The 26382-nt window shown below is 32.5% G+C and overlaps 2 protein-coding genes across 10 annotated transcripts; one reads left to right on the forward strand and one right to left on the reverse strand.

Moving 5' to 3' along the window:
* Positions 1-205: 205 nt before the first annotated feature.
* LOC128159013 (kinesin-like protein KIF17) lies at positions 206-15230 on the forward strand. 9 transcript variants are annotated; one of them, XM_052822046.1, is made up of 22 exons: positions 206-452; positions 804-1057; positions 1193-1308; positions 1438-1607; positions 2040-2273; positions 2556-2939; positions 3201-3286; positions 3501-3660; positions 5037-5075; positions 6926-6964; positions 8348-8940; positions 9172-9286; positions 9799-9839; positions 10125-10273; positions 10633-10748; positions 10857-10963; positions 11231-11492; positions 11970-12008; positions 12350-12382; positions 14251-14360; positions 14509-14602; positions 14897-15230. In XM_052822046.1, the coding sequence occupies exons 2-22, from the start codon at positions 821-823 to the stop codon at positions 15121-15123; spliced, it is 3351 nt and encodes a 1116-aa protein (XP_052678006.1). In that variant the 5' UTR covers positions 206-452; positions 804-820; the 3' UTR covers positions 15124-15230. The 9 variants fall into 9 exon arrangements, with proteins under 9 accessions (XP_052678006.1, XP_052678043.1, XP_052678013.1 ...); XM_052822083.1 differs by lacking the exons at positions 5037-5075; positions 6926-6964 and adding an exon at positions 4024-4056; XM_052822053.1 differs by lacking the exon at positions 12350-12382.
* Positions 15231-17625: 2395 nt separating this feature from the next.
* LOC128159073 (choline/ethanolamine kinase-like) lies at positions 17626-24225 on the reverse strand. The gene is made up of 9 exons (XM_052822128.1): positions 23906-24225; positions 23020-23242; positions 22136-22269; positions 21132-21242; positions 20663-20721; positions 19299-19386; positions 18755-18863; positions 18153-18338; positions 17626-17946 (listed from the first exon to the last, which is right to left on the reverse strand). The coding sequence occupies exons 1-9, from the start codon at positions 24172-24174 to the stop codon at positions 17875-17877; spliced, it is 1251 nt and encodes a 416-aa protein (XP_052678088.1). The 5' UTR covers positions 24175-24225; the 3' UTR covers positions 17626-17874.
* Between the last annotated feature and the right edge of the window lie 2157 nt (positions 24226-26382).

A 26382-nucleotide genomic window follows, 5' to 3' on the forward strand; every position in this document is an offset into this window, starting at 1 on the left:
TACTAGATACCCTGTACCTGAATTTTCAGGATAATTTTAGATCCATGTCTTGTAATTAACAATTATATTTCTTCTGTAATTTATTATTAGTTACAAAGATCTGTTAAACGTCCTTATATGTACATAATTTAATTGCAATATACCCTTATCTTAATTGTTCGACTTATTATACGTTTGAGCTATCTAAGCTAACAGCAGATTTTAAGTTCCCATGATTCCGTGCGAAATAGTTCTTACTGGCAGAAAACGGGAACAGAAGACGAATCAATAGACAAGGAAGACATCCTGGATGTCTTAACTGTTAAGTTATGTACTAAAAATCAAAGAATTCGTCTTTGCCGTCCTTTAGAAAATTGATAAAGATCGTGTTAAATCGTGACAACTAAAATATAGCGTGGGGAAAACATAGTTTATATAGTATCCAAGGCAACAATTTTCTTTTTACTAGACCGGTAAGTCCCGAGAAATTATTGATAAGATATTATAGAAACGTTTTTAGCATGACAAACATCTCCAATACTAATTTTGTTTATTAAAATTCCAGAATAACTGTTTCATAATTAAATTTATTTGAAATAGCTACATTAATTGCCCCAAAATGCATGCATAAATGACAATATGAAATTATAATGTGTCTGTTGTTGATGGTGAAGTGCTAGAACTAACTAAAATATTTTAGATTCAGAAAGCTTTACACTCAATAAACCATATACATACTTAAATTGTTAGATTGTTATCAGTGTGACATGTAAATAATTAATGTTTGATCTGCCTATTCATAAATTAATCAATCATTATTTCAGTTAGATAAGAAGCAAACATGGCGTCTGACGGTGAAACAGTAAAAGTCATTGTAAGATGTCGACCAATGAATTCAAGAGAAAAGGACTTAAAATGCAACACCGTCATAGCTATGGAAGGCAAAAGAGGTCAATGTTCAATCCGGAACCCAGATGACAAGAAGGCACCACCAAAGATGTTTACCTTTGATGGGGCATATTTCGTAGACTCTACAACGGAGAATATTTACAATGAAATAGCTTATCCATTAGTAGAGGTATTTTAACTGATTTCTTTTTCTACTTCCAAATTACTCTCTGCTTTCTTGGATATTATGGTTTCTTAGTATAGCTGATAGAGATTATGTAATATATTTGTAATATACTTGATGAAAAATGTCTTTTTTATTAAGGGTGTGACAGAAGGATATAATGGAACAATTTTTGCATATGGTCAAACTGGTTGTGGGAAGTCTTTCACCATGCAGGGTATAACAGATCCTGCCTCCCAAAGAGGAGTTATTCCAAGGTGATTGAACTAAATGGAAATGTTATTTTCATCCCAGATTTTGGTATATGATGATAAAGATAAATTGAAATTGGTTAACGAAAAACTGTATAAATTTTTTTATGCATTAATTTTTTTTTCTAATTGCAGAGCTTTCGATCATATATTTGAAACAGTCTCTGTAGCAGAAAGTACCAAATTTTTACTCCATGCATCGTACTGTGAAATTTACAATGAGGAAATTCGTGATCTTCTTGGGAAAGACGCAAAACAAAAACTGGACCTAAAAGAACACCCGGAAAAGGGAGTCTATGTCAATGGTAAAATTACAACAGTTGATGTATCAAATTGCATTATTAATTTTGAGGATATTGCAGTGATATGAAGTATGAAATAAGAAGTATTCCATTATAAAATTTAGGTAGCATTATAAAATCTAGGCAGCAAAATGACAGAAAATAAAGTTATATGAAATTATTGATGCCAACTCCATATTTCATAAGAATGACCCCAAATTAAGTACCATAGATATTTATTAGATTTAGTCATGTACATAAATATATTTTTAAAATATGGTCATTACCCATTTCCATGCACAAATATAAAAAAGTAAGGGCAGATAAAGATTTCTCATTGAATAATCATTTGTCCTCTCTACATATAACAAAGAGTTAATCGTGATAAGTGGATGTTACAGAAAAGATTCATGGACACGCTAAACATTGATCAGTGGTGATTTTTTTTTTATAAAGGACTCACAATGCACCCAGTACACAACGTCCATGACTGTGAGAAGATCATGCAGAAGGGTTGGTCAAACAGAGCGGTGGGAGCCACCCTGATGAATGCTGACTCCTCGAGGAGCCACTCAATTTTCACCATCAACATCGAGATGGTGACCGAGGATGAAGCCGGGGAGGAACACATCAGAGCGGGGAAACTAAATCTTGTCGACTTGGCAGGAAGCGAACGACAGGCTAAAACAGGTTAATGTCATAGAGGGCAGTAACTCTTTCTTGATTGACTTCTTGTGCATTGTCATGTTTTGTTGTCTCTAGTGATACAGGTGTAATTTGATATTAAGCACCATACATTGTATATAATTTTAATGAAAATATTAATTTTCTGTTTAAAAGAAAAGAATTAATTAATTCAATTTTCAAAGTCTTGCTAAGATATTGTAATTAATACAGGATTGACAGAGTGCATCAGCTAGCTTGATTAAAAATTGTGTCATGATTAGCACGTCAATTATTTTCTTTTTCTAGGTGCAACTGGTGACAGACTGAAAGAGGCAACCAAAATCAACCTGTCCCTGTCAGCCCTGGGAAATGTAATCTCTGCCCTGGTCGACGGCAAATCCAAACACATCCCGTACAGAGACTCCAAACTGACCAGGCTTCTGCAGGACTCACTGGGAGGCAACACCAAAACTCTGATGGTGGCCTGTCTGTCTCCCGCGGACAACAACTACGATGAGACCCTGAGCACGCTCCGTTATGCCAACCGTGCCAAGAACATCCAGAACAAACCCAAGATCAACGAGGATCCGAAGGATGCCCTACTGAGACAGTACCAGGAGGAGATTGAGAAGCTGAAGGCCATGTTGATGGGGCAGATCCCACTGCCAGAGGGAGGGCTGGGTAACATCGGTCAGTGGTTGCTTTTCTTTATGTATTTTCTGAAAACTGTAGGTTTTGAATCGAAAATGAAAGTTTATCAATGGGAAATCAAGGGGAAGAACTAAAATGAATAGGATTTAAGGCAAAATATTGGATTTATAAGAATCCATAAAGCAGTACTTAACTTATTATGTATTTGAGACTCATTTTTTTAAAGCAATTTTTTAATTTAGTTGTATTACTTGTGTTTGAGTATTTTTAGGGAGTGTTATATTGATGGTCATATTGTAGATGCCTCCAAAATGCAGAAACCCAAAAAAGATTCTGAATCATCAACAAGAGAAGAACTTGAGGAAGAAAAGCAGAGATTACGAGAGGTTTGTGATTCATAATTTAGGGCTGTTGGGGTGGATGAATGTAAGAGGCACAACTTATATCTAAGAATGCAGTTTTCATAAAATCCAAGACAATGGAAAAGTGGTATGAAGAATTTGACCACAATATTACCTTGTCTGCATAATTAAAAAAAATCTTAAATTTTTGATTATTATAAATGAAAGAATTCTACTGTTTTAATCTTTGCACATATAGGAATATGATGCAAAACTTGAAGGAATGAAGGAAGAGTTTGAAAGAGAGAAAAGTGATAAGAAGAAAATCCAGCAAGATATGCTGAAGCTGCGAGCGTTTTACGACACCAAATTGTCCTCGGTGGATGGCCAGATTGCTGTGTTACCCCCAACATCTGCAGGTAACATTAACTTTACGTTTCAAGAGTCATAACAATATATATTTAAACAAGATTTGTTTTCTTAGCTCTAGATACAGAGTCTTTAAGTTTAGGGAAGGGAGGAGGATTAATAAAAACCTTTATTTTTTTCTTAAATAGTTTAATAAATGGTAACAGTTTCCAAAAAAAAAAATCTGGGTATTTTTGTTTTTTATTGTACTTATTACAAATATTTATATGTATGCATTCACTTGTACCGTATCTATGTCTGCATGTAGGTGTTTTGACATCTATAATTATATATCAATATATTTAGTAAACACAATTATTTTGTTTTGCTTACACAATATGTGAAAAAATCATGAAAATGTTTTGAAATTATAGGGAAATGTAGTAAGGGAAAATCCAAAAAATCTGGTAATCAATTTAGCTAGGAAATGTATACATGGATTATATATAACATGTAAAATGTAAATTTAGAACTTGTATAAGCAGAATGTATGTATTGTAGTTAGGCAGTTTACATGTATTACAGAGTTATCTCTCTTTTTTGAGGGGGAAATATCTTGGGAAATTGCCATGCTAATGAAATGTCAAAATTTTGAAATACTTGTTCTAGCTAGTTAACTAGAGTAGATATCTTGATATTTACAGAAATGATGTCTAACAAATTACTTTTTATTGTTGTTTTTATTAATTGAAATTATTAATTTTATACATAAATATTTACTGCTTATATTATTATACCATATATAACTACCTTTAAATTTTTTTCACTAAATTTTATTATCTTATTAATCTCTGATCAGAAGAAAAAAATCACAGCTTGAATAATAAAGGTTTATTCATTTTTAATAAACAGTGCATACTTTTTTACAGCATATATTAGTAATAGTTACTAATTATCATCAGATAGTTCAGTTGGATATTTTGTTTATAGTAGTAGTATACTTATAACTTTGTGATATAGAAGCTAGACTTAAGGAAGTTAGATATTAAAAGGTTTCCGATAAACAGCCTAACAGTCAAAATTTTCATAGCATTTAGTCAAATGGGAGAGTGAGTGTTATGTATAACAATATTATTATTGGGAAAAAAATGACACATCGTTAGATGATAAAAATTTGATTAAAACTGAACATGAAATTGATAAGAAATATTGATGCAGGGAAGATCATTCAGGCAAGCTAATATATGTATTGATGATTTTAAGAGATTTAAGGTTAACAGCACTTGGAGGAAAAGTTTGGAAAGGGTGGGGATGGGGATGGTTAGAAGAGGGTACATTTAATGGGGGGGGGGAGGTTATTAGGGCTTACACAGGGACCCAGAGGATTAACTGATGATGAATTTGATGATAGACAGACTGACATGCTAATGTGAATTTTGTAATGTAGTACTAGGAGAGGTAGAATGGCAGGATGAGAACGGGCAGAGTGAGTCAATAACTTTATAATCACGCTTTAATGTGCATCTGTGTGTGTTCATCCTTCTGACACAGAAGAGCCAGAGATCTGGACAAAAAATTAGATATGTGAAATTTTCAGGTATAATCATATAATTCCTAGCTTGTCAAGGTTCATCATCCATCTATACATTCATTTGAACGATAAACCTGAATGAAGCAAGAATTTAATAATATTTTTCTTTTAACTATGTTACATTTATATCTCTTATTTAGAACTTTATGATGAATGGAAAATTCAGAAAGACAATAAACATGTACTTTGTTAAAAATATTATAAGGCATTAATACATTCAACATACAAAACCTTTAATTATTTCAGAGTTGTTCAAGATCTCTGGCTCTCTCTGTACAGTATTAATTGTTGATGTATGAACTGCAACAAGCATCTTTTTTTTTCACATGCAATGCTATAGATATAATTTCATCATTTTGGTATACTGCAAATTTGAAAGAGACAATTGTAACAGCATTTGTAAATTTGCGGTGGTTTCTGTGTAAGATGCTTGTCCACAGGCTTGAATGTTCCCCCAGTTTGTTTGCACACAGTTTGTTTGTTATTTGTTTGGTGAACACTTTAAGTTAACCTGTTTGATTGGATTGAATAACATTCATTAAATGTGAGTTTCCTAACATTGCAGAACCTAATGTGCATGTCAATACATATTATGAAATTAATGAACTCAGAAGTAATTCAGATTTAAAAATCTTGTAAGTGAAAAAAAAAAAAAACTAACTATATGCAACATTTTGAATTTTAATGGTTCATGGTCATTGGAATCAGTTAAAGTAAATTTTGATTTAATTCAAAGGAGAAAATGCATTAAATATTGAATATGAGACCCTGGCTATTTATAACACTGTTAGTGTCATTCTCGTTTGTTGTTTGGGTTTATTATTCTTTTTTTTTTCCGGCTGACTGTTTGTTTGTGTGACTAGGATGTGGCACACGTCATGCATTCCCTTTCCCATTCTGTTTCTGTGCAGTCACAGCAGAGGCAAAATATATATTTTGTACACACAATTCCCTCATATGCAAAACTCTCATATGCAAAACTATAATATCTCCAACGCTATACTCGCATATGTACGCAACTTACGTAAGGTCCTCATATGCAAAGCTATCTCGATCTATCGGTCACAGTCTCTGGTTTGACTATCAAATGCCTCTATACTTATTTGTACCTTTGTAATGAATTACATTCTTTAATTTTTTGATATTTTTAAGCATAGTCTTGATTACTGTAAATTCCTTATATTATGCGAGTACTTAATTCCACATTAGTTCTGGTTTGTATCAAATCGCGAGAATATAAAATCACGAATGTTTAACTTTTCTCCTTATTTCTTATAGTTGTCAACTCTCAGAAAAAAATGGCGAGATTTTATAATCTGGGAAGGATGCTTCTCGCGATTTTATGCGGATGTTAATTCCTCGCGTTTTATTAGGAATTTACAGTATGTAAAATGAAATGAATGGCCGGGGTGAGTTTCAGAAATACCCCTCATTTTGTTCTTCTATTATTTCCAAATTTCCAATTTGGAAAATGTCAATTGAATTTAAAATTAAAAGCAGATACATTGTATATTAAAAAAAAGCATATACACTTCAATCTTCATACTAGAATATATATATCATTTAAAGTAAATGTAACATCTGTCACTTAAACATTTGACACACACTAAGGAAATAGGTCAGAGACAAGATAGATTGATAGAATCATAAATTTAATCTCCAGACTCCATTCCATTACAGTGTGTACATTTGAACTAAAATTCTGATTGCATCTCCCTCCATTTTTTTTTTTTTTGTCAATTTAGTGCTAAAATTGGATGAGGATGTGTTTTCCAGTGGTACGGGTAAGTTAGGACTTCACTCCATTTACACAACGACGGCAACAACTACTTTGTGTGTGCGTGCCCTATTGACACACGAATCTCTTGCGCTGCAGTGTGCCAATATAAGCTTATTCTATTTCAGTCTTCCCTACCAACAAATTGTCACACACTGAATCTTTCAGTTCTCTTCATTGTCCTTTGATTTTGTGCATTATTCTTTCCAGGAACATTTGCTTTTGAACTTTTTTTTTTAGAATAAAATATTTCAAATCGGTACAATATTGTATAACATGATGTTAGATGGAACAGGGAGAGAACTCTCTATAAGCCAAAAGCAAGTCAGTTGATGGATACAAATCTTTATACAAACCGGCGGTTCATTATTTTGTTAATATGCATTTGAATAAGTAACTCGGAAAAAGTTGGTTATTTCTTAATATATGTCCCAACATATTATATTTCAAAAAATAATAAAAAATTGTTCAATGCATTGGGGGGGGGGGGGGTAAGCCTGGTGAAACAAATTTAGTCTTACTGTTTGATATACTTTTACATTTTCTTGTGCCACATAAGCTGTATGTACCGGTAATATGAATGAAAATACCATTTCTAATATGGTACTGCCCTCACAATCACTCTTTCTTCACCAGCATTTTTGTTGAACTTGAAACTTCCATGTGCAAATTTTGCACAGTTATCAATAACAGGTCTATCTGAGTGTCTTCAAGTCATTTTGCCGGTCGCTGTTTGGTTTTTCTCTGTTTTCTTGTGTGTGTTTTAATAACTCATTGGTATGCTTGCATTTGGTCATTGTTCCCTAGCTTTTAGGGAGAAACTGACATCTGTATCTCAATACAATATTAAGTGTTGGTTTTCTGTTTAGTAATTATAATTATAAAATGAAAAGTTTATTTAGTTTTTAAGACCATACAATTTCAAACAGAATATGAGAATGAAAAAAGATGTATAATCTTATTAATGATTTTGATATTCTTACCCATTGTTTAAGCATCTTTCATTATAGTTTTTGATATTTAATAACCTGCACCAGATATGCTAAGAATGATATCTGCAAAAATAAATTGATCCTATGCCACAGCAATTTCCTTTCTGAACACTGTATCATATGCTTGCACATTATGTATTGCTTAAATTTTATTTCCAAGACTATTGAAAAATTGATAAAATTAGAAGAGTGAAGATTTGCATTTTAATTGTTTGCATTTGTAAGAATCAAGTTTGCATCTATGATTTTGTTTCTTAATTATATAAATTTCCTATCTGTTTAAATTTGTAGATAATTAATATGTAATAGTTGTACGTGCTTACTGCTTTCACACATTGATTAATCAGTGTATGTAATGTTAGCAATATGTATTTGTATATCTTCCCTGATAATTATAGAGCCCCAGCCTGGACAAAAAGTGGTGACACAGTCTGATCAAAAAGTGGTTACTCAATCTGGACAAAAAGTGGTAACTCAAGATGGTAAAACTGCTGTGGTTGCATCAGCTCAAGCTGGCCAGCAAGTGGAGACAAGTGATGGTAAAGTGGTTGTTCTACCACCTGGAAGTCAAGTGGTAACAGACACAGAGAGTGGGCAACAACAGATAATCACTCCTGATGGCTCAGTGGTAGTGGCAGCCAGTGGACAGACAGTATCCGTACAGCCCCCTAAGCCGGCGATCAAAACCACTGCTGACGGTAAGGTGATCGTCATTGACTCGGATGGACAAGAAGTCGTTCAGCAGCCTGGTATACCGGTGGTAATGCAGGATGGGCGAACAGTGATGGTTGATCCAAAAACGGGTAGGCAAGTGGTGAAGCAGACAGTGGTAGTGGTCACGCCCAACAACCAGATGGTTAATGAGGACGGCAATCTAGTCAACGAGAAAGGTCAGCTGATCAACCCTCAGGGCCAGGTAGTGGATGCTTATGGGCGGGTCTTGACAGAGGAGGAGCTGGCTCAAGCCAATGCTGTAGCTGGCGAGACAAAGGTGACCAAATGATCACTCATTCAATACTTTCCTATTTTGTTCTCAGTTTATAATAAAGAGTGAGGATCTAGTAATTTCACAAGTTCAAGAAGAAAAACAAAATACTTGTTAAATTGAAATTCTGATGAATGGAAAGTAATGTTTGAATTTCTGGAATTTGACACCTTTTTAACTGGTAAAGAAAATGCAATGAAAACATTGCTTTGGATTGTATATATTGTGTTTTTATAGGTGATAATCAAGACAGTCACAAACACCGAGTACATCAAGACTACAGAGTTTGTGGAGGTGGAGAAGTCCGCCGGCCCGGAATCTGTGTCGGGAGTCAGTCTACCCGAGGGACCAGGTAAACAGGGTTCAACAGATTATCGGTACTGTAATTAAACCAACATTTATTTTTGACAAATATATTTTGCGAGTAACTTGAGTGGTACTTAAACTTGAGTAATACAATGGATTTTGACCACATGTTGTAGTGATATTAAGTCGATGTTTTAAGGCAAATTATTAAAATTATTAGACTGATTTTTGACGAATTATTTTTCACATGAGGCTCTTGTGAGCCGTGCAAAAAAATTTTCAAGCAAATAAATTTGTTTACAGTACCTTATTAACAATGAAGGAGTCAGACATAATAACTCACTTATTTTAGATTGTCCTTTTGGTTTCGGGTGTATGGGGTTTATATAAAATCTGTGGTTTTAAATGACTATATACCTGGCAATGTCAGAAGTTTTAATTTTATTGCAATTTCAGTCTGTAACTACTACACTAAGTCTGGAGTTTTTCATTAAATTGTAGTATGTATTAAAAGTGGTATTCATAATTGTGATATGTATGGAATTTTATTTTCTATAGTAGTTCAAGGAAAACAGGCTGTAAAAGCTGATGGGACACCTGTAAGTAATATATATTTATACATATGCTATTGATGGGTAGATATTGTATTGCTAGTTTATAGCATATTACTCAAATAGGGACAAGGAAAGCAAACTTAACCATTTACTTCTATGACTTGACGATATTTAGCGCTAAAAAGAGAGGCATGTTTTGTAATATGTGAACTAGATCAATTTATGATGCACAAATGTACATGTATATAGTATCTATACAGTTTATAAAACTGCTTAGTCAATTAGAATAAATAAGTCAGTATTTCTTAAATTTGAAATTTATTCCCTCAGGGGGACCAGGAATATGAGGAGGGTACGGCCATAATCATGGGCGGGGCCCCGGTACTGGAACATGAGGGCCCCATAGCACCTAACTCCTCCCCCACCCAGTCCAACATGCAGGACCAGATGAAGCTTCACCAAGAGGAAGCCTACAGGAGGTAAGGGTTATAGTATGGCTTGAACTTATAGATAAAGGGATGATGGGTTTTCTCCAATCTGTACTGAAAACCCTAAGCTTGCAATAATGACTTGCTATATTATACATGTACCGGTAAATTGATTTATACAGATGTACTTTAACTAAAGACTCTTTCTTTTCTTGCTTGAAATTTTAAAAGAAAAGACTTATAGTCCTTCTTGGACAGCTCTGGTTAATATATGATTTAAATGAGCAATCAATAATCATGTATTTTTTTAAGAGAAATGTATTATTTTACTTATACTACAAAAATGAATGAAATGAATGCAAGGTTTTGTTTTGTTTTACATTCTTCATATTGTGAGTTTTTCCTTGTAGGTTACAAGAACTGGAGAAGCAGATGGTAGGAGGAGAGAAGAAAGATGATACTGTGGCCAAGGAAAGACGAAGGAAGAGAAAACTGTTTGCTGATGAGAGAAAGCAGAAACTTGCAGGTTATTTCACATGACTTTATGATTAATGTGTTATTTTGCATGTTGACATTGGTATGTATTGCACATTTGATGTATATTTGTAAAACTTTTTTTCCTTACAAAATTCAGAGGCCATTGCCAATATGGATGATGATTTTATCCTGCTGCAGATTTATGATGAAACTCAGGATGAAGTCCGAGATAAAGATTTAGAAGTCAGGAAAATAGAAGCAAAGGTACAAAAGATATTTATTATATTATTTATTCAGTGCATTACAGATGTCATTTTTCCGTTGATTTCAGTGTAATCTTTTTTGGAACAAACTACTTGCTTGTATATATTTACCAGTAGAAAATACTGGAATTTTTTTTTATGCAGAGACATGAAATCCAGTTTTTTTTATACATTGGGAACTTGTTCTTTGACATAAATGATCTATCATATGTGACCGTAGAATATAGTATTTGTCAGTAAATCTTGATTATGGAATTCGTTTTTGCAGAATGAAAGCTTGCAGAGAGAAATAATAGACCTGCAGTCGGAGTTTCAGTTCGAGAGAATCGACTACCTGGACACCATCCGGAAACAAGAGAAGGACCTCGCCCTGCTCCAGGCTCTGCTGGACAAGGTCCACCCTTGTCTGAGGAGGGACTGCAATTACGCCAACATGGACAGGATTAGGAGGGAATGCAAGTGGGACGAGGACGAGGGAAAATGGATCCTACCGCGAATGTCTATCAATAACACGGCCCTGCCTGTAGCTGGTATGTACTGGCAATACATTATTGAATATACATAGCTAATCTTGTGTGTGATATTTAATTAATTTGAGTGAACACCTTGATATTGAAATAAGCACCTAATGAAAAAAGAATTGGAGCACTGAATTGTGAATAGTTTATTGATTTGAATGCATTGAGGTTTTAATTTGACTGTTTTACATTCCTTGGTGCCATCAAATGTATTCTCTTGTGGTTTATAACATTATGTGCCACATAGTACACTAAGTCTTGTATATTTTATCAAGACTTGTCTATATGCTTTCTTACATTTACTGGTACCTTTCGTAACCATCATTTTCCATTTAAAAACTCTAATTAATTAAAATTTTTATAACTTTCTATTTATGATCCTATGTTCATGTATATTATAGTATAGTCATAATGAACTCAGTAGTTACAATTAACTGTGCAACGACAAATTAACTAATGTTTTGTGTTTAACATCGTTTGTTGTAACAGAAAATGGATTCAGTTCTGCACCCAAAATGAATCATAGCGGTAAATACAAATTTTTGAAGAAAAATTAAATTGGTGTTGGCAATCATTTTATGTATTTAATCAGCTGTTACATATTGCTTATGTTCCATATATAACCCTGTTTATTTAAAATGGTTTAGTTTATAATGTTGCTAGTTGTTGGAATGTAGATAGAACTAACCATTAACTTACGGTATATTGCCAGTAAGACCATCACCACCAATTAACCAGCATGCACCCCAAAGTAAACACTCGCAACTTCATATTTATTATTCATCAGAATCTTCTTCTCTGCTTCAATCTTTTGTTCAGCTGATACTGATATATTAAGCTCAGACCTCTTTGAAATTTATTTTTAATAGATACAGAAATGAGAACAGGATATGAAGAAAATGGTATTTCTATACACACCATTCTTTTGTTTGAGCTTTCCATCTTTTTCTGTTGCATTAAGCTATTGTATATCATATACATGTATTGTTTTATTTTTTTTATCAGACTTCTTGTTAGAACAAATATATAAGTTTAGATTTTCTAAATGTCAGCTAGCATTATATATCCAACTTTTAGAAAGGTTTGGTGTTTCTATTGTTACAAAAAATGTTTTCAAAACAAGCAGCACATCTCTGTTGTTGTGTTATATACATGTACATTCTCTTATTCAAGGGGAAAACAAATTAGTTGAATTTTACCCCTTTTCGCAAATTTCTTTCTGCAACAGTTGGAGTGGACAATCACAAAATATTTACAGCAATTGTTTGGTGATTTAAATGCACAGCAAAAGCTGGACAATAAATTAACTATTATTATTTCTATCAAAAAAGTGAATTGAATTTTGCACTGTCAATGATTTTTTTTTCTTTTTTTAACATGGCTTGGCTTATTGGAGATTTTAACTCAAAGCTGTTTATTGCAATTTACTTGTCAAACAAACGAATTCTATTAAGTAGCACAAATTTAAGGCACTCAGAGAGTCCATTTTTTGCCAATGTTCTCCAAAACATTGTTAAATAATCCAAACATATTTGAAAATGAATATCATTGCAGAAAACTTTTAAAAGACCTTTTCCTAATCAGCTCCTATATTTTCTGTCCTTTTAACCCAATCTGAGTCATTCTTCAACTTGAATAAATGTTTCTAGGTCAAAGGTCAAGGTTATAACAGATCTCTCTGAAAACAAAAATCATTGTCCAGACCATAAAATCAGTTACCTTAGCCCATTCTTGTTCATGCTTCACATGAGGGATGCTTGTTGGTAAAGGGTGTGCAGTGACCCTGAACCATCTCTCAAAGGTCAAATTCAAAGGTCATTACGGTCTACTACTAAAATCTAGTTTTAGACCATAATTGCTATCCCTTTAGCCCAATCTTAATCTCAATAGCTCATACTTAACCAAAAGACTGCCAGTAGGCAAGCGCTATTCAATGACCTTGAAATAAGTTTCTATGTCAAATGTTTTGGTCATAGTTGATCTTGGTGTAAAAACCCTTTTAGGATCCCTTTTTCCCCCTTTGCCCTATCTGCTGCATACAACACTTAAAAAGTACTTGTTAAGGTCAAAACAAATTCCTCCAAGATGCTTTTCATCCTAATATTTATAATAAAGTGAGGTCATTTAAAAGAGTCACCATCTAAATGATGTCTACTGGTAATTCTTCAGTGTTTTCAAGAGAAGCAAAATTATCTACTGGGCAGATTTTAATACATGTACTGTGTTCTGCATTTGACCATGTAATGTAACTTAAGTGTTTTGTAAACTAGTTTCACTGTTCTCAACTCAGCACTTTAGGTCTATAGATATACATCGTAGTAATATAATGATCATATTCTATTTGTTGTAATAGAAATTTAGAAACAGGTTTTGGATGTTTATATGAGGAGAAATTCTCGGTTTATTCAAATATATATAGAAAGACAGAATAGTTATATAGTCTGAATCAAATGGATTCTACCGTACTTTTTACATTAAATTGATATAATATATATCAATATTAGCTTGATTATTTAATTAATGATTATATTTTATAATTTATATTGAAAATAATATATCCTACTGTAACTTCAGTTATATTTCATTACAAGTCAAAAATTATTCAAAGTTAATTAGTTGTGATAAAAGGTCTTTATGTCATTGTCTTAAAGATAATAGAATATATATCACAATCATATATATACCGGTATATATATATAGAGGGAGAGATGCCAATACTTTTTTATGCATGTTAATCTAGTATTTCTAATCTTTGAATCTTGACATTCAGAGGCCGTAATGCCAGCTGGTCGGCCAGGCGAGGGAAGAAATCGATCAAGGCTGTCTAACGGTGATGTCCAAGCCAGCATGTACGACAACGAGGAAGACCGCTTCAGAGATGTTAGTATCGATGTTAAAGTACTACTTACGCAGTATTGCTGTGTTATCTTGTTTTATTTTAACATCCAATTCTTGGACCTTTTTACCAATATTTTTCCTTTCAACTTTCATGGTTACTGATATTTTTTTGTTATTTTAAATTCTTCAGAAAATTATGAGGAAGGACGATAACTCACACAATTATTTCCAAGGAAAACGAGCAAGTCAGCTTCTCCAGTCTAACGACCCAATCAACAGATTCAGTGAGTTCTTTATTTTCTTCTCTGAAGAATATATATTTTCAACTTAACACCCCCCTTTTAATTTTTTAGATATTAGAGGACAATAAAAATTTTTTTCATTTTATTTGAAGTTGTCAGAAAAAATATGTTTTGTTTTTTTTACACATTACCTTATTGACTCTTATATTTAATTTTCTAAATCACAAATTAAGTAGATAAAAATAATTCTTTCCCTCACTAATAAATGTACAAATAAAATAAATGAAAACAATAAAACTACATTTTAATTGATTCTTGTATTTTTGCTGTAAACAGATATAAACGAAGTGAAGACAGCATACAGCTTAAAGAGTCCACGGGGGTCGATGACCAATGGTCACAAGACTGATGACCCGATGAGTAAGGGCCTCCGCGCTGCCGCTGTTCACGGTCAGCTGCTGCAGGAGGACACTATGGTCAGGAAACCCACTCGCCTCGATGCGCTGCCCTCGGTCAACTCCAAGAAAGGCAAAAAGAAGAAAAATTCCCTGGACCCTTTGTGATGAAGGCCATAATTTCTGTACGAATCGAGAGATTATTAGGGTTCAGATGCAATCAACTTTATATTCAATCGTGAACTTTTTAAAATTATTCCTTTTCTTTGATCAAAGATCAAACAGGAATTAAAGCAAATAATTTCTGTTTTTATTAAAGTTTACACAAATTGCAGGGAACAAGCTGATTAACATATCACTGAAATGCATGTTATTAATTATAGCTTTTGTTTGACAAATATATCATATGTTATGTAAATTAATCTATCGCAGTGATGGTAAAAGAGTGATATTTTTTAAAATGAATGAAAGAGAGAGAAATTTAATTAAGCCCACTCTCTTGGTACAAGTGCAGATATCAGGGGTTTTTACTGGTAGATTACACAGAGTAAGAATTTTCTTGTACTGATATATATCTCATATGAGACTATCTAATGAAGCAATCGTCATGCACTGCTTCTCTTTTGTTTGTACAATATGCCTTGAATTATAAAATAAGTTGTCAGAAATTTCTTGCCAGTTATTTAATTTCTCATTCTTATAAGGTAGAGAAGGCTATATCTTTTAAGTAAGTTTCCAAAAACATTTTTCACATGGTAAAAAAAAAAGTTAAGAAGACAAATTCTTACTTTAATGTTATGCAAACTGTAACTAAATTGCACATACATGCATTGGAAGAGATTTCAACTTTTTTTATGCACATGTATACAAAGTAGTACTGTACATTGATTTCATCCCCAAATCTTCTATGTTTTGATTATCATGGCTGATTATGTAAACATAAATCGTACTGTCTCAGTGTTTAGTATATTTTCCATTTATTGTTTTCAGTGTTGAAGTATTCTCATATGATTATGTGTTCACAACATACACATGTATGACTAGCTGGGAGTTCATTGACACGTCAAATAGTACCTGGTTTGTTGAAAGGCTGTATTCTTGTACATGCACAATCTACTTAAAAATAGAAATCCTATTTTAAATTCCAAGAAAGTCAGCTAAATATTATGAACAATATGATTTTCATAAATTGGGCTATAATGTCATGGAAGTCTTTCATTGTACCTCGATCCGTCCAATACATTTATATGTTATTGATTATTGAAATTTTATCTCATTATTAAACTTATATACACACAAAGTTTTCGGGTACTGAATACGAGTCATGTACCTACATATAGATATATATATATATATATGTATACATTTTGAATTGATTTTAAATGTATATGTACTTGCACTGTGATCTTAGTTGGGACAGGTTTTTATTACATTCCATTTTATTGTGTTTATCATGTGTGAATCTTTTGAGTGCAATTCATAATTAGTATTAATTAAGTGCTAGAATTGTTAATTATTGTCAATCAAATCTCCTTTGTCTGTTCTTCTTTCTCTTCTAGTAGTCGTACATTCCAATGTCAGGAGATTTAATTATCTTACGATATGTTGCGTTTATTCTTATAGTAGCAGAGAAGAAAAATAAGCATGATTTTGACATTTTCAACACATTTTCTGAGTGTTAACAATTTTTCTTTCAAAAGCTGCCGACTTAATTGGGTTTATAGCAATCATGCAGTGTAAAGTTCTAAAAAGTACAAAATACCACGCAATTTAAAGTCCATATTTCATGGTCATTAAGTCATTATTGCCTCGGAGACCATCATCAACTAATATGTCGCATGGTGTTTTTTCCTTCTACGTGCAAATAACCTTTGTCTGTAACTTTAGTTTTACATGATGTAGGCCATGTTATTAACTACGATTGTTGTGTGTTAAATCTTATTTTTTACTTGTTTTTTAATACTTCAGAATCTGTAATTATTTTACTTTCCTGTAGATTCCGTCCCTGTGGAATTATTTGCCATTTTTCTTATTCAACTGTATTTTTCTTGGTAACATTTTATTGCAGTAACTTTTTTGTTGACATAATAGTGTAGAACTGGTTGACCAATCCACAACTGTTTATACTGGTGGTACTAATAATATTGGTGTTTGCCGTCCTAAATTGTCCAATAGCCTTGGCAACAATACATGAACACAGTATTTGTAGATGTAAAGAATCATCTTGTTGTTCAAGTTTGTCAATAAAATGCTTTTTGTTTTCACAGGACTGTTTCTTTTTTAAATGGGAATTGAATCAAATGAGAAAATCTGATGGAAAATCATATCGTCTGACCACACCTTTAATCAGTAATTAAAAAAACCCTTCTCCTTCGGAGCAGCTGTAAGAACGACCATCCCCCCCCCCCTTTTTACTTCTGATAATATTTCTATACCATTGTTTTAATCTGAATATTTACAGACACTTCAACATTCTTTAAAAAGTAAAAAAACAATGAAAAATTATTGCAACCTTAAGGTTTTGTAAATTTACTTTTCTTAAACCACGATTGAAGGGTACCCATAAAATCATTGAATTTAAAATTGATCCACCACAAATTCTGATAATTCCACAGTATGGAAGCTTAAATAACGAGACCTTTTTCCTCTTTAAAGAAAACCCAAAACAAATACCATTCAACAAATTTATTTTTAAAAAAATAATGTATGTATATTTATGGACACATGTAAATATATATAATTCAGTGATTCACAAAGTTAAAATTACTATCTTCAAGTGTAAAAAGAAAATCAAATACCGTATATTAAAAAAAAAAGTATGCATAAATTTAAAAGAAAAAAAAATTGTATAAGAAAGACTTTTAAAGCTCCCACAAATATGGCAATGGAATTTACCCTGACTTTGGTGCGAGGGATTTCTTAGATGAGTTCCTCCCTTTTATTGGACTCTTTCTTTGCAAAATAGCCATCGAACCTTGTGATAGCATACTCCTGAAAATGAAAAAAATGAAAATAAGCAAGGAATATCCAAAAGAAAGAAGCATTTCAAAACTGAAAAGTCATATAAATTCAGCCTTCAAGAAACAATAAATGTTTGATATACTCTCTGTAAACCACACACTTTAGCAAGTCAATGGCTTCAAATCGCCAAGTTCTTTGTTTTTAAAAAAAAGTTTCAACAATTCAATAGCACTCACTAGATAGCCAAACTCGATGTCTGAAATTTCTGTTTGAACGACGGACCATAGTCCCCAGAAAAAGTGTGATGTCATGGCAAAAGTATTGGCTTCCTTGTAGAGATGCTGTAACAATTCATCGTTAACTTTCACCGGGTTTGGAAGGTATTTATTTTGCTCTTCCAAATAATGCTGAAAAAATGCTTTCTGAAAAGAAAAGAAACTTTTTCATTAGATTCTAAGAAGACCCTAAATATAAAGAACTTTTTTTTTGTTCAGCTCAAAAAATTGAGGATTGAATTCCTTTATTTACAGCCATTTTATTCGATATATGCATTCTTTGTTTACAGTACTGTAAAAGTGGTTATTTACGATTGGGGGAAATTTACACTAGTTATGCAGTAAGCTGAAAACCGCATAATATACCCCTGCATGTATGGTAAAATATTAAACAATTTTAAGTGGTAAATCATGTATCCGCATATTTAATACCCACGTGTATTGTTTGACCATAGAAAACGGGTACTTAACCACCAGTGTAAATACCGGTAACCACTTTTACAGTAGTTTACAATTAATTTTATCATACTTGTATTTACAAAGACAAAGAATTGGGTACAAACCTGTGTCTGTTTGGATGGATAGTCTTCTGGATGATAGGAGTAAAATGGATATGCTTCACATGAATAATCACAAGACCATTCACAAAAATGATTCCCCAAATCAAAACCTCTGCCAAAAAGAACAAAAAAATGAATATTTTTTTTACCGGTATGTTCAATGGGGTTGGGGTGGGAGGTGGTGTTGAATTTTTAGTCAAAGTTGATGTAAGGCAAATGCAATATAATATGTGACACCTCCATTTTGTGAAAAACTTCTTATCGTAATAAACAATAAAATCAAGTATAATTCTAAAAAAAAATTCTTTCCTAAATGTGTTGCCTGGGATTTTTACAATTTTTACCTTTCCAAAAAATTTTCAAATATTTTTTGGGCCAAATATTGTAAAATTAGAAAATCTAAAACAGTAAAAGCATTGCTATTAGAATGTATTTTTATCCACATTGATATACATGTTTATAGATTTTTGGTTTTTGTTACCCGGTATCTGAAACTTTCATGATATATTGCTTTAAACTTTAAAAAAACATGTATCATCTTCCCAACCTGTAGTTGTAACTGCAATATTCCCAATCAATAATGGTCAGTCTCTCACACAGGTCGTCTGACTTCTCCTCTTTTAACAATATGTTACCTGTAAAACAAAATTCTAAAAAATTGAATTCAAATTTGTGTAATTATAAGAATAAGAAGCAAAGCCTATGGAGCAACATCGCTTGCTTGGGAAACAGTTCAATTTTAAATCCCTTTTTAAATAAAGTTTCCGTTTGTGTTTCTGAGTTTTAAACTCCATGTTTTTACTGAGGTGTCTTTTTCGTTTATTTTTAACACTGTGGACAATTGAATATCAGATACAGCAATGACTTAAGACTGATCTGGACAAATTTTGATAAAGAAAGCTCATTTGAGCTGACGGCTCAGTTAAGCTTATGAATAAATTATCAAATAATCTACAAGCACCTCTATAAATAGTACTCCAAACTTTCCATAATCTGGGAAATATCTACTTATGTCTGCCAAGTAACATATACTATAAGTACATATTACTGATAAGCTGTAATTTTCACGATAAAAAAAATTCATATCTTGTCAAAATTTAAGGATGGTACTCCAAATGTGAATAGACGGAAAAAAAAAATTTTCTTCCCCGACTCCATCATTGAAAACCTATGGCCACCTTGCTTCTCTTACTTAGGTACCTCACTACATAAAGACTTAAAATTTTTTTTTAAGACATTATGTCACATTAAGATGTCAATTTAAATGTTTTGTTGAACTGTTTCTATCAATCGATTTGGTTGAGTACGTATCACCATAGCTCAGTGGTGAAGGTATCAGGCTTGTGAACTGCATTTCATGAGTTTAAATCTGCCTTGGGCTTTTGTTCATATTTATTGACTTAAAATTTTTGAGAATCAATTTTTTATCCAAAATTGCATATTTTTTCACCAATTTGACTTATATATTTCTTTTGCATCAGTCTATCTATATAATAATCAAGTAAATTTTCTTTTGATTTTGGAAACTATTTCTCAAGATGTAATGAGCCACCTTAAGTTAAAAGAGGCAAGGTGACTGTGGTTTTCAGCAATGCTCTGACCGAAACCAACCCTCCAACATGAAAAGGGTGAAGAATTTTAAATTTCAAGGGTGGGGGGTGAGGGTGGCGGGAAGAGGGGTGTACAATGCTAGAGCATACATACTAACACATATGGATGAAAAAAAAAAAGTAAAATGTTATCAATCTGCAAGTTACATACTCTGTATAATAAGGCATTCCAGACGTCTGATACAGAGGAAGCTGATTAAACAAAAAATTTGATAAAGCACATATATAACATACACAAACAAACTTCAATGTTTTCCAATAATGCCTTTAATCACCACACACCCCCACCCTCAATCCTTACCTTCTTGTAGATCATTGTGAGAAAATAACACAGGAGATGAACACTTTTCCATAATGGATCTACAAAAGTCCAAAGATCAATTCATGACATGTTGTACATTGAAACTGAGTGGGGAACACATTATTGGGTCCAAAGTTCATTGACTGGAAGTATTAAAACAGGATATAAAGTACCAGTACTTATGAGTTTATTAAGAGATTAAGACTTTGTACTTTGCTTCTAATTTTTATTTCCATAGCATGATAATAAACCAATTGTCATACATGTACATACCGGTACATGATCTAACATTGTTTACTCCATAAACAAGTTTTTAATGTATAACTTGTATTATCCATGGTTTTACACATTTCATAATTAGAACATGAGAAAAAAGGTTATTTATCAAATCAGGATTTTAAAAAAAAATTTTAATCATTGCAAAAATCACCATATAATTGTCACTGTAGAGATTTAATGCTATTCTTACAATAATTCTGATAATTCTTTTCTCAGCTGATAGGTTTGCAGCTTTCTGATAAAAGGTCCAAATTCTACTGATGAGGATTTTTGTAGGATTCTTTCAACTTCATCCATCCATCTATATAAAAAAAAAAATCTTCATATAGTATACAAATACCAGTACACATAATTATTGTTTGTAATGCGCAATTAAATGGCTATTTATTTATATCTCATAGCATTTTATGTGTCACAAAATAGCATGTCAAAACATATTAATCCACCTCAGTCCGGATCTAAAAAATTCAGATTTTTCAAAAAATTTGTACAACATTTTTTCAGGTGTTGTCTTATTTTCTATAAATATTATTGTAAACAAGTAAGGGATATACTGCATACTTGTGTGACATATAGATAGAAAATAAATTTATTCATGAATGAATTTGTTTTCTATCAATATGTCACACAATATACAACGAAACAATCAAATTTATATTTTTTTTATAAACCCCTTTGTATAGAGTAGGTATGTGCAAACCATAATGCCTAAATAAGTTATGTTAATCTATTTTCATTGGCTAAACATGTTATGAACTCATTCTTTCGATCAATTCAAACAACTTCTTAATTCAAAGAAACAAGTATTCACACTAAGGCTTTAGTCTGACCCCTTATGTATAGACAATATTACATCTGAGCTAATGGTTTTAAATCAAAGATTGATCTAAAGAGAATTACCCTTGGATGACGGGTGTAGACAAAAGCTATATATATACAACACGTAAAATCCACAAAATTCCACAGAAAACGTCTCTAACCCACTGAGATGCCCTGGAAGGGCCATGACTACAGTAATAACTGGCCCATTTTTCCGTCTCCCTGGCTTGACCGTGGACTATGCATGGTTGCAAGTACTGATCTTTGAATGGTCCATGCATCCATCAAACTCAAGTGAAAACTAGACAGTCCAACACACTCTTTTCATTGAAATTAACATTTCATAGAACAAGACTACTGAAAATTTATACTTACTCGTTCATCTGCTTCCGTAGAAAATTTGGCTGCTTAGGTAATGGCATCTCAAGTGTATGAAAATAAGCAAGCTTTTGAGCAATTGTTTGAGAAATCTTTTCATCATGAAGCTCTTTACGGTTCAGCGATCTTGACTGCAGAAAAGAATATATGATGCAAAGTTTAAAGCGTGTACTAAATACAGTGAAACACGCTTATAATGAATCTTTATATCCGTCAAGTTTACAACACGTAATGAAGTCATCGGGAATGAAAATCACTTCGCTGTGAGCATCAATTCATTGTAAGCGTGTTCGCTATAACTGTGTTTTACTGTAGCTAGGATACATTGTTTTTATACTATAGATTCCTAAGTGAACACAAGCCTAAGAATATCCATTTGAGGAGCATTCCTCTTGGATTTTAAATCCAGCATTATAAATACTCGCATACAGTATATAGGAATCTACAGTAATGATACATATAGGTACATCAGTTAGAATTAGTAATCTAATACATAAATTTCAAAGTTTTCTTTTTTTGATACACCCCCTCTAGCTTATCATGTTTCAATTCAATTTATTTTTACTCAAACCATTAACGTGATTGCGGTTTCTAAACATAACTAAAAATGTGCTGCATAAATATCTAGGGAAACATTTTAGTAATATCAGATCTCTGTGACATTAAAACACACCATTACTCTTATGTGCAATGCTTTATAAGCATTTTAACTATATACAATACTTGTAGTACATGCAATAGCTAGCTTTGCTAAAGAGAAATTTTAAAAATCTGAAAGTGGAATTTTTACACAGAAAAAATATAATTGTGAGGAATTCATTTTATATGACAAGTACATATGGCTTAAAAAAAAAAAAATATATATATATATATATGCTTACAGGAATGAATTCTTCAATTCTGCCTTCTGGGTACATTCCATATAGCTTGGGCCCTTTCTTTTTTTCCGAAAACAAGGCAAAAATGACCGAGTTCCTGAGCATGTAATCACTGCGTTGTGCAATCTCACCGTACACTCTCATTAGCACCCGAGATGGCTCGCTCTCCTCTCGCTCTGTCCCATCTGGAAGGGAGCAGAGATACAGCTTGTTTGTGAGCCCGCCACTGGAGAAAAAAGTTTAAATAACATTCAATTTTAAATAATGCTTATATATTTCATCCATCACAAGAATTCTTTTATTCATATTGAACAGCATATTTTTAAGCAGCCTGGTTATTTGAATAAAGCCAGTTATTGGTGTTGGTTTTGCATCGGCGATTGTTAGTTTTGCATTGGGGTTTGTTGATTTTAAGCTGGTCGGTTTCATAGTAAACAACTATCTGTATCAAAAATACCAAAACTTCAAAATATATACCTATTTTTAGAAATTACAACACTAAAACAAAATCTGACACTGCAAATAACTTTATACATTCGTCAGATTAAATCATTCCTCTAAATCCTCTTTTACCCAATACCCCATTCTTGCATTAAAGTATCCTTATAATGAGGAATTAATATATATCTTGTTATCTTGAAAGATGGACATTGTAAGTGATGCATGGATTAAAATACATAAAATTCTATATATGCCATAATAAAATTAAGTTTTGTGTCCGGGATGCCTCTGTGATCAATGATTACGCAATATCACATGTTGTTTACATTTTGGATTAGCCGCGTCGATCCTGACCTTATACAGGACAGCTTTTATATATAGCATGGTTAAACAGAAGACTCTGTTGATTCAACTGTATGGCTGATTTCAAATTAAAATAAGAAACTACCTTATAGGTTTTATTTCTAAATCTTCCTTGGATATTCGAGTCCATGCGCCTCCGATTGACTTCTTACACCATCTGAAAGCCTTTGATTTCACATCCTCCGCTGTTCGATTTTCGCCCATTTTCCGCGACGTAGATGGTAGTCCTACATAGATAAAGAGATAGTTCACCGACTGAATTACGTGTAAAAATGTTGACCTTAGATAGCGTTTCATAATGGTCATCAACTGAGTTTCAAATTTTTGATAACACTGATTCAGGTCAATCGACATTGCTAGCTTCGCGTCCGATCGTGGTTTGTTTTGGTTCCGTTATAAATAATCACGTGAGGAGTAACGTGATAACTGGTGAGAAATGATTGGGTGATCTTTATTTATAGAAATTGTATATAATTAACGGCACCGCACCTTGCCAGTGACCAAAACTCATTGCCGATCAACCATGCATTTTAACTTAACGTGGCATACACGCACTAATCAACGTCTTATACTGCATAAAAAAAAAAGACGGGAGAAAGTGCATGTACATACTTATTTATACAGGGACGTGTATACTAGGTTAATATATACGTTCGTATACCAGATTATACAGATACATGAACGTAAATTAAGTACATGTGTAAAACTGAAACATAATTGGGGTTATGAAAATTATCTATCAATAGTAAAAATTTTGATCACAGGAAATCTCTGTCTAAATTAAGAATTTCCTGTCACAGGTTGCAAATTGAAGTAGGAAGATTTACCAACATCCCTAGAGAAAATCGATTATCTAATAGATGTAATTCTAACAGTACAGATGATGAAACTCATTTTTTTGATTACTTGCGAAAAATATAATCACCAAAGAAATCTGTATTTGTATCTGTAGACTAAATATTAACTACCCCCCCCCCCCCCAAAAAAAAAAAAAGATGGGAGAAAGTGTACGTACTAAATTATACCAAGGACGTACGTGTATACTATAGGTTAATATATATTCGTATATGTACCAGATTATACAGATATCTACATATTTAATTATATTTTTCAGGTTTTTATCATTATGTATAAGATAAAAAGAGAATGTTTTTCTGGTTACTTGCAAACTTTTAATATTGAGGATTTTTTCTTAGTACGAATTGCATATTCGTACATTTAAAATTGTTCTTTCATTTAAAATCTCTTTCCTGAACTTACTGTATTTTTTAAAAGCTATTTCAAAAGATTAGGCACGCATACTAGTATAAAAGTTCAATATTGAGAAGACCAAAACTGAATATATTTTGCTTGATTTGTTAATCCATCAAAATTATTAATCACAAGTAAATACACTTATAAAAATTGAAATAGGTGCTTGTCATCTCTCTCTCTCTCTCTCTCTCTCTCTCTCTCTCTCTCTCTCTCTCTCTCTCTCTCTCTCTCTCTCTCTCTAGTTTGACTTTGAAGCTGAACGACAAAAGGAAGTCTGCTGGAAAGAGAAAATGCCTGTACTGCAATTTCCGTTCAGATCTCTCTCTCTCTCTCTCTCTCTCTCTCTCTCTCTCATTTGGTTGCTATCACTGAAATATGGTCATCATTGGTCACTTATTTTTATCGGGAACTACAACTAGAGCTGTATGAACGATTAAAAATCAAAACAAGCTGTACTAACCGTATGAACAAATAAAACAGGGAAAACAATATGTTACAATCCATGATTGAAATAGTTTTACCTGTTATCTCTTAAAACTGCTTAGGAATCATATATCGTGACGCTATGCAAAAAGTGTATATAGGCCTATTTTATAAATAGACTAAATTTAATAGATATTAAAATAATAACATACTTTCTTATATTTCTGGATACATAGGCAGACTATTAAGATAACTCAAGAGTTTTTATCATATTGAGAAAGGAATATTAACATAAATAAAGACCAATAATAATGTATACATTTTAGTTATATCTACGGTAGCGTATTAGTGCATTTTATATAAGATTCCAATTTAATGTTTGAAATTCCAAGATTAAAATCGGAAATTTCAATTTAAAGTCGATTTTCCAACTTTAAAGTTTGATTTTTCGACGATAATCTTGGAATTTCCGAATACAAAGTTGGACATGTACCAAGCCTATATAATGATGTATTTACATACATGTAAGTACTGTTTGATAATATTTGTTTTAGCTTGAGAGCTGCGTGTTATTAATTCAAATATTTTCTTAAAATACATGTACTACTAAGAAATTCCCCAAGTACGGTGAAAAAGTCTTTAAAATTGACCTAAATTTGTTTTTGACTTTTTTAAACCACATGGATGCGATAATCAGCAATCAAATACTGTGGAATCATTAGAATTCGTGGTGTCTCAATTTTTTGTGGTATTCGTGGGAAGCCCTCCCCCCACGAATTTACATCCTCGACGAAAACAAATTTTGAAAGGTTAGTTTTTTTTATGAAACTGAAAAACGATGCATCCACGAATTAACATCCCCACAAATAAGCAAAAAGTCACAAT

This window comes from Crassostrea angulata, chromosome 1 (assembly GCF_025612915.1).
Source record: "Crassostrea angulata isolate pt1a10 chromosome 1, ASM2561291v2, whole genome shotgun sequence".
Taxonomy (NCBI): Eukaryota; Metazoa; Mollusca; class Bivalvia; order Ostreida; family Ostreidae; genus Magallana; species Magallana angulata.

Excerpts from the sequence above, each read along its gene's own strand:
- LOC128159013 (XM_052822046.1), top strand. The coding sequence starts at position 821 with ATGGCGTCTGACGGTGAAACAGTAAAAGTCATTGTAAGATGTCGACCA. Across the intron at positions 1,608-2,039 it reads AAAGGGAGTCTATGTCAATG|GACTCACAATGCACCCAGTA; the intron begins GTAAAATTACAA and ends TTTTTTATAAAG. Across the intron at positions 9,287-9,798 it reads CAGTCTACCCGAGGGACCAG|TAGTTCAAGGAAAACAGGCT; the intron begins GTAAACAGGGTT and ends TATTTTCTATAG.
- LOC128159073 (XM_052822128.1), bottom strand. The coding sequence starts at position 24,174 with ATGTCGATTGACCTGAATCAGTGTTATCAAAAATTTGAAACTCAGTTG. Across the intron at positions 20,722-21,131 it reads AAAGAATTATCAGAATTATT|ATCCATTATGGAAAAGTGTT; the intron begins GTAAGAATAGCA and ends GGACTTTTGTAG. Across the intron at positions 18,864-19,298 it reads TATTGCAGTTACAACTACAG|AGGTTTTGATTTGGGGAATC; the intron begins GTTGGGAAGATG and ends TCTTTTTGGCAG.